Source organism: Eptesicus fuscus, chromosome 9 (assembly GCF_027574615.1).
Source record: "Eptesicus fuscus isolate TK198812 chromosome 9, DD_ASM_mEF_20220401, whole genome shotgun sequence".
NCBI lineage: Eukaryota > Metazoa > Chordata > Mammalia > Chiroptera > Vespertilionidae > Eptesicus > Eptesicus fuscus.
Genome location: NC_072481.1, coordinates 5,400,181 through 5,414,647, shown reverse-complemented (window position 1 = coordinate 5,414,647; position 14,467 = coordinate 5,400,181). Strand labels below are relative to the sequence as shown.

The following is a 14,467-nucleotide window of genomic DNA, read 5'->3' as shown; positions in this document are numbered from 1 at the left end:
ATATCAGCTCCCAACACTACGGCAGTCTCCCTTCTCAGACCCCATAACGAGTGTCCGGGAAGACACCTGTCTACTCAGCAGAGTGGATTTCCCATTGCCATTAGCTCTCTGTACGTGCAATACACCTCACCCGATTCAACGAAAGTTTTTATTTATTTTTAAAATTATATGTTTATTGATTTGAGAGGAAGGGAGAGGAAAAGAGATAGAAACATCAATGATGAGAGAGAATCATTGTTCAGCCGCCTCCTGCATGATCCCCACTGGGGACTGAGCCCACAACCCGGGCATATGCCCTTGACCAGAATCGAACCCAGGACCCTTCAGTCCGCAGGCTGATGCTCTATCCACTAAGCCAAAACAGCCAGGGCTCAACGAAAGTTTTTAGACACTTTGTTCCCTGCCCAATACATTCCTCCTTCCTCCTTCCCCAATGGTGAATTCACTGTTGCTGGTATTCTTATCTCTAAGTATGTTCCCATGCCTCTTCCTTTAGAAAAGACCACAGAGAAAACAAATACACTTCTGATAGCACTCCTTAACCACCCCATCCTCCAAGTGCCTCTTATTTCCATTTGTAGCTCCTTCTAGATCCAAGTCTTCTTCTTTTCTTTTTTGATGGTTTTATTTATTTTCTTTTCTTTATTGATTAAGGTATTATGTATGTGCCTTTATCCCTCCATTGCCCCCACCCACACCCCCACTCATGCCCTTACCCCCTGGTGTCTGTGTCCATTGGTTAGGCTTATATGCATGCATACAAGTCCTTTGGTTGATCTCTCTCCCTTAACTCAACCCTCCCCTACCTTCCCTCTGATTTTTGACGGCCTGATCAATGCTTCTCTGTCTTTGGATCCTGTGTTTGTTCATCAGTTTATGTTGTTCATTATATTCCACAAATGAGTGAGATCATGTGATACTTATTTTTCTCTGACTGGCTTATTTTGCTTAGCATAATGCTCTCCATGCTGTTGCAAATGGTAAGAATTCCTTCTTTTTCACAGCAGCCGAGTATTCCATTATGTAGATGTACCAGTTTTTTAATCCACTCATCTGCTGATGGGCACTAAGGTTGTTTCCAAATCTTAGCTATGGTAAATTGTGCTGCTATGAACATAGGGGTGCATATATCCTTTCTGAATGGTGTTTCTAGTTTCTTGGGATATAGAAGTATTCCTTACTCTCTCACATGCTAGTTAGTAGGATCGAGAAAAGTCTCTATAAGTCCACCAAAGGAATGTAGACACAATTAACAAGACAAAGACGGAGATAACAAGGAAGAGACCAAAATAGGATGGAAGCCTGTGCCAATATTTAGGTTTCATGACTCTTTTTCAACAGAGGCAAAAGATTTCAATTTGTGTGAGAAAACTTCTTCACATTTCTGTTTTTAAGTTGTTTTCATTTAACCTAAGGAGAACGTTTCACTGGTAGAAACTTGGCTAACATAAAGGAATTTTTGACTCCACCTAAATCTTTGGGTATCGGGGAGGGTGGTTTTGCTTGGTGTGTGGGAGTTACTGCAGTACATTCTTTTGGCAGTTCTTGAGAGGTGGTGGTAAGAAATACAACCAACACTAGTGATGTCAACTGAATCAAGCTAGTAAGAGAATTCAGAGTTAGAAACAGGGCTGAATCTTGAGACATGTTTTCCTGTATGGCTCCTACAGTGGTTAGGAAATGATCTCAAGTGGATTTCCAGAAATGTCTGAATAATGGCCCTGTGTGTGTGTGTGTGTGTGTGTGTGTGTGTGTATGTCTTTTTAAAAAACATTAAAACGTTTTAGGCTATACTGTCATGTATCACTTTTCTCTTCTCTAAATCAGATAGATAGGAAAAATTTCCTTCACTATTGAATCAGAATTTTTTCTATTCCAAAAGAGAAAACAAACAGATGAGATAAGCAGCCCTGACAGGAGAAAGAGAAAAGTTTAAAAATAAACAAAGTATTTGTCACAGACTCAGCTACCCAAATAGCTAAATGGGCCTCTACCACCACACAGGACAAAAACAAAGAAAAAAGTGAACTATTATGCAAAGCTACACACAGAGCAGCAAACCTTTCAAGCTTCTGACAAAAGACAAAGAAGAAAAACACAAAGCCTGAGGTTCTCTACGAAGTGAGGGGAGTAACATCCTATTTTGCCATGTAGGAGGGGAATGTCGTGGGCATAAGAATAAAACGGACAGGTTTAGTAAATGGAATAGAAAATAATGAAAGACTCTACACAGCATTTAGGAAGCCATATGTGGACGTGCACACACAGCAGAAAGCCCTGCGCACAACAGGCAGCACAGTCTTTCTCTATTCCAGGTTTGCTTAGGTTTGGGAGGGGAAAACACAAAATTAAAACAGCAGTCAAAGCAACAGAAGACATCAAGCATTCTGATAAACTAGAATCTCTATGTGCAAAAAAGCAAACAGAAAATACCTAGGAATATCCTTATCAAGAAAGAGCCTGAAAAAACATAAGAAAAGCTCTTGTTAGTGCAGCAAAAGAAAAAAAAAAGGGAAAGAAAGGAGAGAAAAGCAGAAGAAAAAAAATATTTATAAAAAAGACAAATTTGCTGTTTAGCAAAGTGAATTCAAGTGGACAATTAACAAAGAACTCCATGGGACACAATTTATAGAGGGGTTATAATGATACTAGAGGCCTGGTGCACGAAATTCGTGCACTCAGGGTGGGTGGTCCGTCAGCCCGGCCTACGCCCTCTCACAGTCCGGGAGCCCTCAGGGGATGTCCGACTACTGCAGAGGGGGGAAAGGCTCCTGCTACCGCTGCTGTGCATGCCAGCCATGAGCTCGGCTTGTGGCTGAGCAGCGCTCCCCTGTGGAAGCACACTGACCACTGGGGGGCAGCTCCTGCATTGAGCGTCTGGCCCCTGGTGGTCAGTGCGCATCACAGCGACCGGTCATTCCCCTGTTCAGTCGATTTGCATATTAGCCTTTTATTATATAGGATGGGTCCCTCTCCCAGGCATTCAATTACAGAAAATGCTGGACAGAGGAGGGAATGTGGAGACCACCTCCATAACACCCCTTTCGGAGGTGACTGAGTATTGGAATGGTAGGAAGTTGCTGTGGGAAACAAGTCAATTATGTAACATAAATGTAGGACTTGGAAGGAAAGGAGCCATGGCCTTTGTGAGTCACACTCCACTACCAATGTATCAGAAGAGCCCTCTAATGTGCACACATGAGGTGCACACATACACCCAAACTGGAGTTCTGTAAGTTCAACTGTAAACATGAAATAGAAGCTCTCTTAACCAAACTCCATTTAGTAACTTACCGCATTGACTTACATTCTCCATGTCCCTAAAGTATAAAGACTGATGTCCATTTCTCACTGACCATTTGAAACTAGAGATATCTCTCATATATCCAGACCACCTGCTCCAGAGAGGTGAGCTGCAAGCTTATCAAGTGTCGGTAATATCTGGTCCCAAACCTATTTATAAGCTGCATTAATGTAATCATCTAATTTAATCAACTGATAGGCAAATCAATGAGACATTAGGACAAAGAGAATTTCTGTTTATTGTAAATCAAAACTAAGTGTAAAAACTCAGTGGACTGTTTTGATAATGGTGAGTTGTGTAAAAAAACAGTTGTTAAATTAAGTGTGGGTGAGATCAATGTGAAAGAAAGGGGAAATGATAAAAACATAATGCTAAATGATAAAAAGTTTAAAAGATATGGCACTTATATTTTCTTCAAAGGTTTCTAGTTCTTGCTCCACCAAAGTAAAAGTCACAGATGATGAATTATGGATATGGTTTTGCAAGAAAGACAACTGGACATCCAATAAATGATCCTACAATAAATGAAAAGACTTTGGCTTTATAGCAAGCGCTGGACAAATCAATGTACATTTATGTAGTTTAAATTAAAACAAAAAAGTTTAAAGTGTGTATCTTTTCACTATTGTTTACTTCAGTCAACTTTTTAAGCTTCTATTGCAAAAGGTAAGCTGCTTCAGAAAAACCAAATCCGTCTCCTACAGCATCTGACTTGCTGCTGGGCCCTGTCTTCTCCCAACCCCTGCCAGCGACTCTTACAGGCAAAGACCTGTTTCCCTTTTCTCCTTCCTATGCAAAACTACAGCACAAGGAAACAATGGGAAAATTAATTCTGACCCAAACTTTTAATCCCGCTTTTTTCCTATCGTCTTATTTTCCTTCTCCCTCTTCTCAACATAGCTGTAAGTTTTCCAGGAACACACACACACAGAGAAATACTCTGCTTATTTTGGGGGAGTAGGGTGGGTAGGGGATGAAATAAGGGTTTTGAAGTGAGGAGAGAATTAGTTTCTTCCTCTAAAAAGAAGTCACTAATGAATGAAGAATCTAATGGTGTACCAATCAGTCCCCCGGGGTGACTCATCACACTCCGAAGGTGCCCCACCTGCTGGAGTTGTGGGAAGACTTCAGGTACTTGGCAGAGATGATATTTAGGGAGAGGATGGCGTCAACCGCAGCTTCATCCACCTCAGCCTTATTCCTAATCCGCCCTAAAAGAAATAAAGACACCAGAGCATGGGTATATTTGTAAAAGAAAGCATCTCTTCTGTTCTATCTAATAATATTCCACATAAAAATTAATTCTGAAAAAGCTTAACAACCACTGTCCCAGGTAAGAGAGTATAATCTTCCTTCCAGGGGTTCTTAATCTCATCCACAGACACCAAAGGGGAGGGTCTATGAATAGAATTCAAAATGTCCATGAACTTCACCAGGAAAAAAATTACAATTTTATTTTCATGAACCTCTAACTGAAATTTGGCATTTTCTTCTATTATGAAGGGAGGGGACAAACCACAGGAGAATCAGCAGTACTATGAATTCATCCTCAGCAGAGATCACAGATGTTTTCATATCACACTAATGTAAAATATCTAGATATTCATCACTACTTTGAAATAGAAATTCAACCTGCTGCTTATTTAATGTATCAATAAAGAACACATTTGTTTAGTAGTTTAACAACTGTATTTCAATATTATATAGTTTCCCTTGTAATCCCAAGTACTTTCTACATTTAAAAACCTAATTCTGAGGCTTCACTCCTGCCAATGGGTTTAAGGCAATAGAAGGCTCAGAACCCCTGCCATACATTCTAAAGTTTATACTATTTAACGAATTTTTCCCTCCCACTACACCTTAGTTCAATTTCTCTACTCTGCCTATGGGGTGCTGGCCATTTGCATATTACACATATTCCAGACTATCGTACTTAAAATGTTTCCTTGTGTGGAAAACAGAACAAAGCCCCTCTAATTGCTCTGGAACCTATTCCAATTCTCTCCCACAAAGCTAACCCAGTCCTCTCGGATCCTTATGTTGTGAGCTCTCTTATCACAATCTGTTCTCATTTTGGCATTTATTTATCAAACTGCTTTATACATTTATATGTTGTCTCTTCAAGTGAAGGGCAAGCTCACAATGAGCAGAGACTTCTAGCACAGAACCATTCCACGGTACCCGAGTAAAACAATGGTTGAATCACGAATCCCTGATGGTGGAGCTGAGAGAAAGAGTAGCTTCAGGGTCAAGGCCTCTGCATTCTCCGTGGGCCACGAGCTCTAGTCCAGCCTCCCACATAGTCCCTGTGCGCCCCCAGGAACAATGTGATCTCCACAAAGCCTGGCTCCGTCCTCAGCCAATGGAATGTACTCACCTACCACCAGCTCACGAACATCTTTCCAATGGAGCTCGCTTCCCTTCTCATGGACGATGGTCATTGTGATCCTTCGCTGGATGCCCTAGGGAATGGAGCAGGCTGTGATTTAGCTGGGACTAACTATTATTTCCTCCTGTTTCTGGAATGTTTGGTGTGGCAGAGGGGAGGAAGGAGAGGTATGGAGAAAGAATGGAAATGCTATCCACACTGTTATTCTAAACAATGGGACAGAGGTCAGGGACCCGGGAAGAGCCAGGTTCTGATATGGCTTTAAGAATAGATGCTTAGACCTAGTCAGTTTGGCTCAGTGGTTTGACAAGCACTGTCTCTCTCTTCTTGAAAAATATATTTGTATTGATTTCAGAGAGAAAGAGAAACATCAATGATGAGAGAGAATCATTGATCAATTGCCCTTGCATGCCCCCTATTGGGGATTGAGACCGAAACCTAGGCATGTGCCCTTGACCGGAATCAAACCTGGGACCTTTTAGTTTACAGGCTGACGCTCTATCCACCGAGCCAAACCAGTTAGGGCCATGGTCGGCAAACTGCGGCTTGCGAGCCACATGCGGCTCTTTGGCCCCTTGAGTGTGGCTCTTCCACAAAATACCACTGCCTGGGCGAGTCTATTTTGAAGAAGTGGCGTTAGAAGAAGTTTAAGTTTAAAAAATTTGGCTCTCAAAAGAAATTTCAATCGTTGTACTGTTGATATTTGGCTTTGTTGACTAATTAGTTTGCCAACCACTGAGGCAGCAGATCAGTGATTCTCTCTCATCACTGATGTTTCTATCTCTCTTACCCTCTCCCTTCCTCTCTGAAATCAATAAAAATAAATATATATATTAAAAAAAAGAATGGATGCTTAGAATGTATGTCCCAAAGTATGAGATTCCCAGCTCCTCTGCCCACAGGGGTCAACCTACATTTCATGGCTAGATTTTCTGTTCACTGAAACTTTTATCCTCTATCTCCATTAAGAACTTTTGGCTGTGGAAGCAGTTTCCAAACATCACGAAATAAAGATTGTATAAAATGACATTGAAGCTGCATGAATTATAGTAATTGAATGAAGCAAAATATTTTACCAAATTAGCTCTTCTATAATAATTTATTTATTTATTAGAGGCCTGGTGCATGAATTCGTGCATGGGTGGGGTCCAGCTGGTCCGCCTGATCGGGGCCAATCGAGCTGGATCAGCCGGGGGAGGGGATACGGGAGGTTAGCTGGCTGGCCAGCCCTGATCCAAGTGGGGGAGGCCGATTGGGGCCGGGGCTGGCCGGGGGAGGGGCCACAGGAAGTAGGTGGGCCTGTCCCGCCCCCTGGTTGAACTCCCCGGTAGAACTCCTGGTCAAGGGGACAATTTGCATATTAACCTTTTATTATATAGGATTATTTTTTAAAAATATATTTTTATTTTTATTGATTTCAGAGAAGAAGGGAGAGGGAGAGAGAGATAGCAACATCAGTGATGAGAGAGAATCACTGATCGGCTGCCTCCTGCACGCCCCCTACTGGGGATGGAGCCCGCAACCCAGGCATGTGTCCTTGACCAGAATCGAACCCAGGACCTTTCAGTCTGAAGGCCGACACTCTATCCACTGAGTCAAACTGGCTAGGGCTGTATAATATATTTTTATGTAAAAGCAAGAGTATATATAAGCCAAAGTCTGAGGAAGAAATTAAAAACAAGCATATAAAAAAGGAAAATAAAAAAGAACAGGACAATGTCCTGCCACCTCCACATCCCTTAGAAAGGGAGAGGAAAAGCAGAAAATCAGAGTCATGGTTCTTATTCTAAACTTTTGTGTGTGTGTTTCCTCCTAGGTCTCTTTTGCTCCCTCATTAGTACCTGGTGAAGCAAGAATGTCCCCTGGCAGGGCAAGCCTGCTGTATGGTCCACCACAGCTGGGATATACCTGTAACAACAGAAATGCACGGCAAAGAGTGAGACAGACGCTCAAGCTGACTAGTGCTACTTCACCACAGGTCTTCCCTGGCTGCTGTCCCCCGTTGGTCTTTGCTTTTCTAAACTCTGATCCATGTTTTTCTCACCATTCAGGCATTTAATCGCACGGTCATTCACATCCAATAATGTTTCCACATGTCTATGTCTCTTCATCCTTACTAGACTTAAGTGCTCACAGGACAGTAATGTCTTTTGGCTCTATCCCAGCCCCTTGCATAACATATATTCCATAAATAATGCATACTACAATAGGGAGTACAAGGAGAGAGGAGATCATTTCAGAGTCTACATCATGTTACAAGAATCAGAAAGAAATTAACTCAGTAGACATTACTGTAACTACCTCTCCCTCATAATGCAAGCCATAATCACATGATGGATCTGTCTATGGGAAGTCACATTCCTTAAAGCGATGTCTCTACTGACAACTGCACATAGGATCGACAGCTGCAGACCTCACAAATAGTGGGAACTCAGTAACTGTTTCATGGAGATGAGCATGATGGTGGTGGTACTTAGCATTATACACAGAGGGTCATCAGGATAGCATTCATCCCCTACCCTCTACATTAACTAACACAGCTCTTTGCCTCGATTTCAGGAGGGGGATCTTTTTGGTGTGTTTTTCCAAAAGCATTTTAGAGAAAATGATAACTGATACATTTACCACTTGCTCTAACACAGCTCATACAGAGAAAGTAGGCTGATGCTCATCATTTTGATCTAGGACAATGGTCCTCAACTGGGGGTGGTTTTGGTCCCCCGGGGACGTTTGGCAACGTGCTACTGGCATATACGGGTAGAAGCCAGGGTTGTGGCTAAATATCCTACAACACACAGGACAGCCCCTGACATCAGAGAATTAACGGGCCCCAAAAAGTGCCACGGTTGAGAAATCCTGGTCTAGGGAAACATCTCCCCCACCCCCCTCGCTGAGATTATTAATGCAAGTCTTGACCATGATGAGCAAAATGCTTCTCTCTTTGCTGCTGATAAAACTCACTATGTAGGTTGTCTTCCCTCCTAACAAAGTGCCAGGCACCACGATCTTGCTGTTGCTAATAAGAAGGTAAGTTATTACACTAAGTAGTCAGTTCTCTGACAAAAGTTTAATTCAAAGAGTAATAGCAAGACCACCAATATTCAATTCAAAACTGGAATTTGAAAGTGACAATGATTCATGAACAAGAATTTACATTTTCTAATTTTGAAAAACTTGACCTTATTTAAAGTTTAGAAAGTTGGACTTACTCTCCTGTAGGCTCCAGTTCACTGATCTCAAACCAAACCAGAAGATCATACTTGCTCATGCTCTGGCCAAGGCTGGTTTTGCTCATGGTGTTTAACTTGGTGGCTGGAACTTTTAAAAAAGTTTTAGAAAAAGTCAAAATCTGATCCAAGTCTACTTAGTAAAGTGTAAGCTTCTCTAATGTCAGGCTTCAAGGACACACTTGGGAGAGGCAACAAGAGTCAGGGGATACATTTCAATGTGGAAGACCCAGAGAAACGCCAACATCAACTATGTCAGGACCTCTAAATTCAGAGAACAAGGAAAGGAAGAGTCAGTATCTTTCTCCCTCTCAAAATTATCCAACGATAAGAAAACAAGTTTCGCCCTGGCTGGTAGCTCAGTGGTTAGAACACTGGCCCTCGGACTGAAGGGTCAAGGGTTCAATTCTCCATCAAGGGCATGTACCTTGGCTGCAGGTTTAATCCCTGCCCCAGTAGGGGCACGAGTAGGAGGCAACCAATTGATGATTCTCTCTCACAAAGACGCTTGCGCTTTGTGGCATGCAGAGCAGCAGCATCACGGGAGACAGACCCATCCTCTAACGCAGTGGTTCCTGAACCTCCCTGCCCATGAGAGTCACCCGGGGTTCTCAAAGATGCAGAGCCCAGGCCCCCCAGGCCAATGAAACCACAATCTCTCGGGGCGGGACCCAGTCCTCTGCAAGGTTTGACACTCCCCAGGTGAGTCCAATGTGCAGACAAGTTTGGGAAGCACTGGTCTGATCTCTAAACACAGGATTCTGTAACTCTCTTGTTACACATTTTCTTCAGATTTAAATTCCATATTCTTAACTATACTGATGAAATACATTAACCAAAACCCAGTATTTCCAAGAATTTTAGATTCTACATAATGGACATTTTGAAACACTGTGTAGAAACTCTAAACTCTGGCAATAAAAAGAGGGTCCTCTGCTCAGAACATGGGAGCACTGGAGTGAGAGTCCAGTGACTGGGGATCGAATCATTGCCCAACCACTAAAGAGCCACATGGCTTTGGCTGAGTCACTTAATCTCTATGAGTCTGTCCCCTCATCTATAAAATGTAGATCATAATATTTCGCCTGCTATCTCAGAAAGGTATTATGAGGATCCATGACAATGGATCTGAAGGGGCTTTCTGAGTAACACAGTGCTGTTCATATGTGTAGCCTGTCGGCATTGCCCACCCCGCTAACTCCCACATGAGTTGGTGACGCTAGTAAAGAGGAAAATAGGGTTAATGAATCTGACAGTCATCTAAGGGTCAGGAAGCAAAACCAGAAGCATTAAAAATCCAAACCAAAAACATGTACTAGTAAAAAATCTTTACAAATACTATTGCAAAGACACCAAACAGACAACTATAAGGAGCCCTCACCCCCAGGGTGAAGTGAAAGAGGCACAAGTAGACAGGGTGCTTCCTGAAATCTCTCTGAAGCAAATGTGACATGATCAGTTCAAGCAGCAGGGAGGTCGGTGTTTCACACAGAAAGCCAGGCTCTAGGACAAGCCCCTGAGCTATTACATCTAAGGCAGAGCTAATTTACCTACTAACCATCTCGTTTAGGTACCCTCTTGCTCTGGCAGCTGGGAACTGGCAGAAAGAGAAAAGGCGGCAGGGGGTCCGCCCCATCCTGGAAGGTGGCAGCAGCAGAGGATGCAAGCACACTGGCGTGCTCAGAAAATGTGTCCAACGCATGCACATTCACATAGCCAGACACGAGAAATCGAATCAGCTCAATCTTTCTCTCATGGTCTGAAGGCAGGATGGAGATGAGGAGGACAGAGGTGGAGAATGAGCACAGGGAGGGGTGGGAATGTGGGCAATGAGGAAAAAGAATGAAAATAAACAAAGAAAAATCAAAACATGATAAATGAACATGCAGGATAAATTTAGTATGCAAAAAAATGCCCAGCCCCGACAGTTACGGGGAGTTACGTACAAAGTGGAGAGATTTGGGAACAGGGAGCTTATGAAAATTGACAATAAGACCAAAGAACTGGCAGGAATAGAGTCCTATTGTTTCTCACTGCTTATTTTAAGTCAGGAGCCAAGAATTCCAGTTCTGGCTAGATACAAGAATATGTAAGGATACATAGAAAAGGAGCAGGAATTTGAATATGATTTTTGTCGGAGGAGTCATTCAGAGTAAGAGATGTATTCACACACAGAACATCATGCAAAGCACGCAGCTAGAGCTCACCTGGCTTGGAGAGTGGCATGGGCGGAGGGAAGAATCGTCGAGATGGCTGAGGAGGACTGTGAAGGAAGGAAGACCAAGTTCTTAAGATAAAGAGAGTCCCATGTAGCTAATAATGGCATGTTTAAGTCCCCTCTAGACACAGATGGCTTGTATTTTCAGCTCCAGCACAGTATCAGATACCAGACATAACTCCACAGAGTATAACTGAGGCTAAGACATTTTAATAAAAGTCCCCTTCTAAGTCTTAGCTAATAAACGAAGTAGGAAAGTTGTTCTGTTAACACTGACACTCTGCCATCATCCCAAAGTCCCCACTGTTGCTCTCCTCACCAATTTTGATGTCTCCACTTAGAACTTTTGCTTCATAAAGTTCTGGGCCTTTAGGGACAATTATACACAATTTCATGGTATAGTCCTGTTCAAAGTCTCTGAGCACAGGGAAGGGTGGGAATGTGGGAAATGAGATCCTATTCAAAGTCTCTCCCTACAAAAAGATGGTACCCAAGACCACCTGGGCAAAATTCAATGTGCTCTACCTACAACTAGTGATTAGGTGGCGTAGGAAAAAAGGTGGTGAAGTTTCTAAAAGAGAAAACATCAAGTAACATAAAACTGTTATTTCGTTATCTTAATCCCTCAAAAGATTTCCTCCTTTCCAGCAAGTGACAATAACAACGATAATAATATCAACAAAAATATTTGCTCATCTGGCCCAAACCTGTTAAGATCCTGTCCTTGCAGGTGAAGTGGGTGCTGTTGATAATGCCCGAAGACTTCAAATACTATAGGCTTGGTTTTGATATATTCCACAAACGATTCAGTGACCTCCACTGCAATCTAGTAAGGAATAAAGCCAAACTAGATTAGGGAAAGATTTATTATAAGAAGAGACATTTTTGCTGCAATCAGAATTTGAGCACTTTTGAGCTGGGTATGTGCTGGGTATTTTACTCTGCATGCTTCCCACAAGATAAGCTAGGGGCTCTTCTCTGGTTTTCATCCTGGGGTAACTTTACTGAGCTTCCGGCATTTGAGACCCTCCATCATCTGCCTGAACCGATCTCTGCCCCTGGCTGCTCTCCATACACTTGCTTCCGCTTAATCAAACTCAACTGCTCTCTCCTGTTTCGCCCTTAGATGGCCCAGGCTGCAGCCCTGCCTGCAAGGCCTTCCACACCTCCAAACCTCTAATCATTCCTAGACTTCAAGGCTCAGCTCAAACAGTAACAACAATAAGGGAAACAGGGCTGTTCATCACGTGCCAGGTACAATGCCTTTCCTTATTTATACTATATTCTCCAAGAAGTGCCCTCACCTCTTTTCCATACCCAACCATCCACACCAACAAAAGAAGTAACTCAAAGTATCTCTCTGTTCATGGAAATAACTTTCCCTTCTCTGGACTCCCACTGCTTTTAATAAGTACCTTTCTAATGTCTCTAGACCGTGTTACTTAAATAAGCATTTATTTCCCTATCGGAATTGTGAGCTCTTCAGGAATAGATAATCTGTGATTCTCTTGTGCATTCCCCAGGGTGCCAGGCACAGTCCTTGTGCGCAGTAGCCAATGTTTACTGGATACATGCATGCTCATGTTTATACAATTAAACATAAAAAAGAAAAGTGTTTTGTGTTTGCTTGTTCCACTTCTGAAGTTGTCGTTTCCCCTCATACTTTAGAGAGTAGATATGCCAACAAGAGAATGAGAGACTGCCTCATGTAGTAGTGAAGATCCTGGAGCCAGAGCAACATTTCTGTGCGTTCAAACCCCATCTCCACCTCTTCCTAGCTTTGTAACCTGGGTGAGTGGCTTTCACTGCTCTGTGCCTGTTATCACAGCTCTAACATGGGAATTATGACCATCTATGGCATAAAGGTGAGGATTAGATGAATTAAGACATGAAAAAGCACTCTCAACAGAGACTGACACAAAATAAGCTCTCAAGGAATGTTGGCTATAGTGATGAGGATGATGCCTTGTGAATAGAGTTACAGTGAATCTTCCTAGAGGAGATGGAAGGTCTATTCTCTTACTCCACATATGAAAGAGCTGTAAGGGGCATTAATGGATCATCATAGTATCAACTGCAAAGAAGACAATCTGAATCTTAGTTACAAAGGTACTGAATAGTTTTTATCTTACTTGCAACTGAACGATGTAAGTACCTTACAGTTTAAAGGACAATAAATATATTAACTTGAACAAAACTCACACTAAAATGCTTACTTTCCTATAAAGGAAACACTAAAAACAACTCACTACATTCCAAGTGATGGAAGATTTTATTGGCAAATGAACCTGGACAGGACTCCCGGGGCCCTCGGTAATTCATAGAAGGCCAGCTGCTTCGTCCTGGAGGATGGGCTCACTGCTCTGGCCACTCCCTCCATTGTCTATTCTCCCACAGATTTCCTCGCACAGCCGCTCTGAGAAAGCCCAAGGGAGCCCACACATGACTGCCTCACACCAGTCACATCAAGGTACCACAAACCCGCAATACATCTGGCAAAAAAGTCCACGTCACTTACATTCTGCACATGATAAAAGCCCAGAGGACTTCCTCTGCCGTTATTTTTGAGGGGTTCAGTGGAGAATGCTTCATCATGGCGATGCAAAAAGCTTAATGGAAAAATAAGAACGAGAATGTTTCATTACATGGTTTCATCAGGATCTATGTTGTAACAGCTCGACTTGGCTGGTATGGAAACAGCCTACTTAAGCAGAGTTTTTAATTGAGCAAGTTATTTACATATCCTTGTCAAAACATTTTCCATATCACTCAGATAATACTTTACACTTTATTTAAAAAATGATTAAAAATTATCTGACCCTGATCACTTAGCCACGTGGATGTATATGCAAGAATGCATTTCAGAGCGTGGAGAGTGAATTCAGTGAACTCCTGTTCCTTTGTGGTTTTTCACCAAGAATAAAAACTACGAAATTGTTTTGTGTAGAAAAGATTTGGCAGGTTGAAGCTTCTACAAGGCAGTACTACAGCCTGTGGATGGCGTACTTGCCTAGGAGACTCTCTCAGACCAGCTATGAGTAGATGCAAATGCCAACTCTTGCAAAGAGTCTGTCCTGACTCATGGAAATAGTTCTGTGTCCCCACAGCACTAGAAATGTATTTTCTCAACAGTGATGATTTCACTGTTTGTAATAATGTATTTATATGTCTGTCTGCCCAAAAGACAGTGTCTCCCGCAGGGCTTGAGATATATAAGATACTCCTGAAATATCTGTTGACTCAGTGGGCTATGTTTATTTGTTCTCACAAATAGTGAGGTTTTATTGTTCTCTCTCCCTCCCTATTATAAGTCTGAAATAAAAATTGAA

At 42.3% G+C, this 14,467-nt stretch overlaps 1 protein-coding gene across 2 annotated transcripts in view; it reads right to left on the bottom strand.

Moving 5' to 3' along the window:
• The window catches only part of KIF1B (kinesin family member 1B), a 140,130-nt gene that overhangs the window by 15,572 nt on the left and 110,091 nt on the right, over positions 1-14,467 (bottom strand). For both annotated transcript variants that reach the window (XM_054721227.1, XM_054721225.1), the window contains 7 exons: positions 13,657-13,747; positions 11,846-11,964; positions 11,128-11,183; positions 8,903-9,011; positions 7,535-7,601; positions 5,682-5,766; positions 4,410-4,515 (listed from right to left, as the gene is read on the bottom strand). In XM_054721227.1, the coding sequence (XP_054577202.1) occupies positions 4,410-4,515; positions 5,682-5,766; positions 7,535-7,601; positions 8,903-9,011; positions 11,128-11,183; positions 11,846-11,964; positions 13,657-13,747 (633 nt within the window). The remainder of the gene's footprint in view (positions 1-4,409; positions 4,516-5,681; positions 5,767-7,534; positions 7,602-8,902; positions 9,012-11,127; positions 11,184-11,845; positions 11,965-13,656; positions 13,748-14,467) is intronic.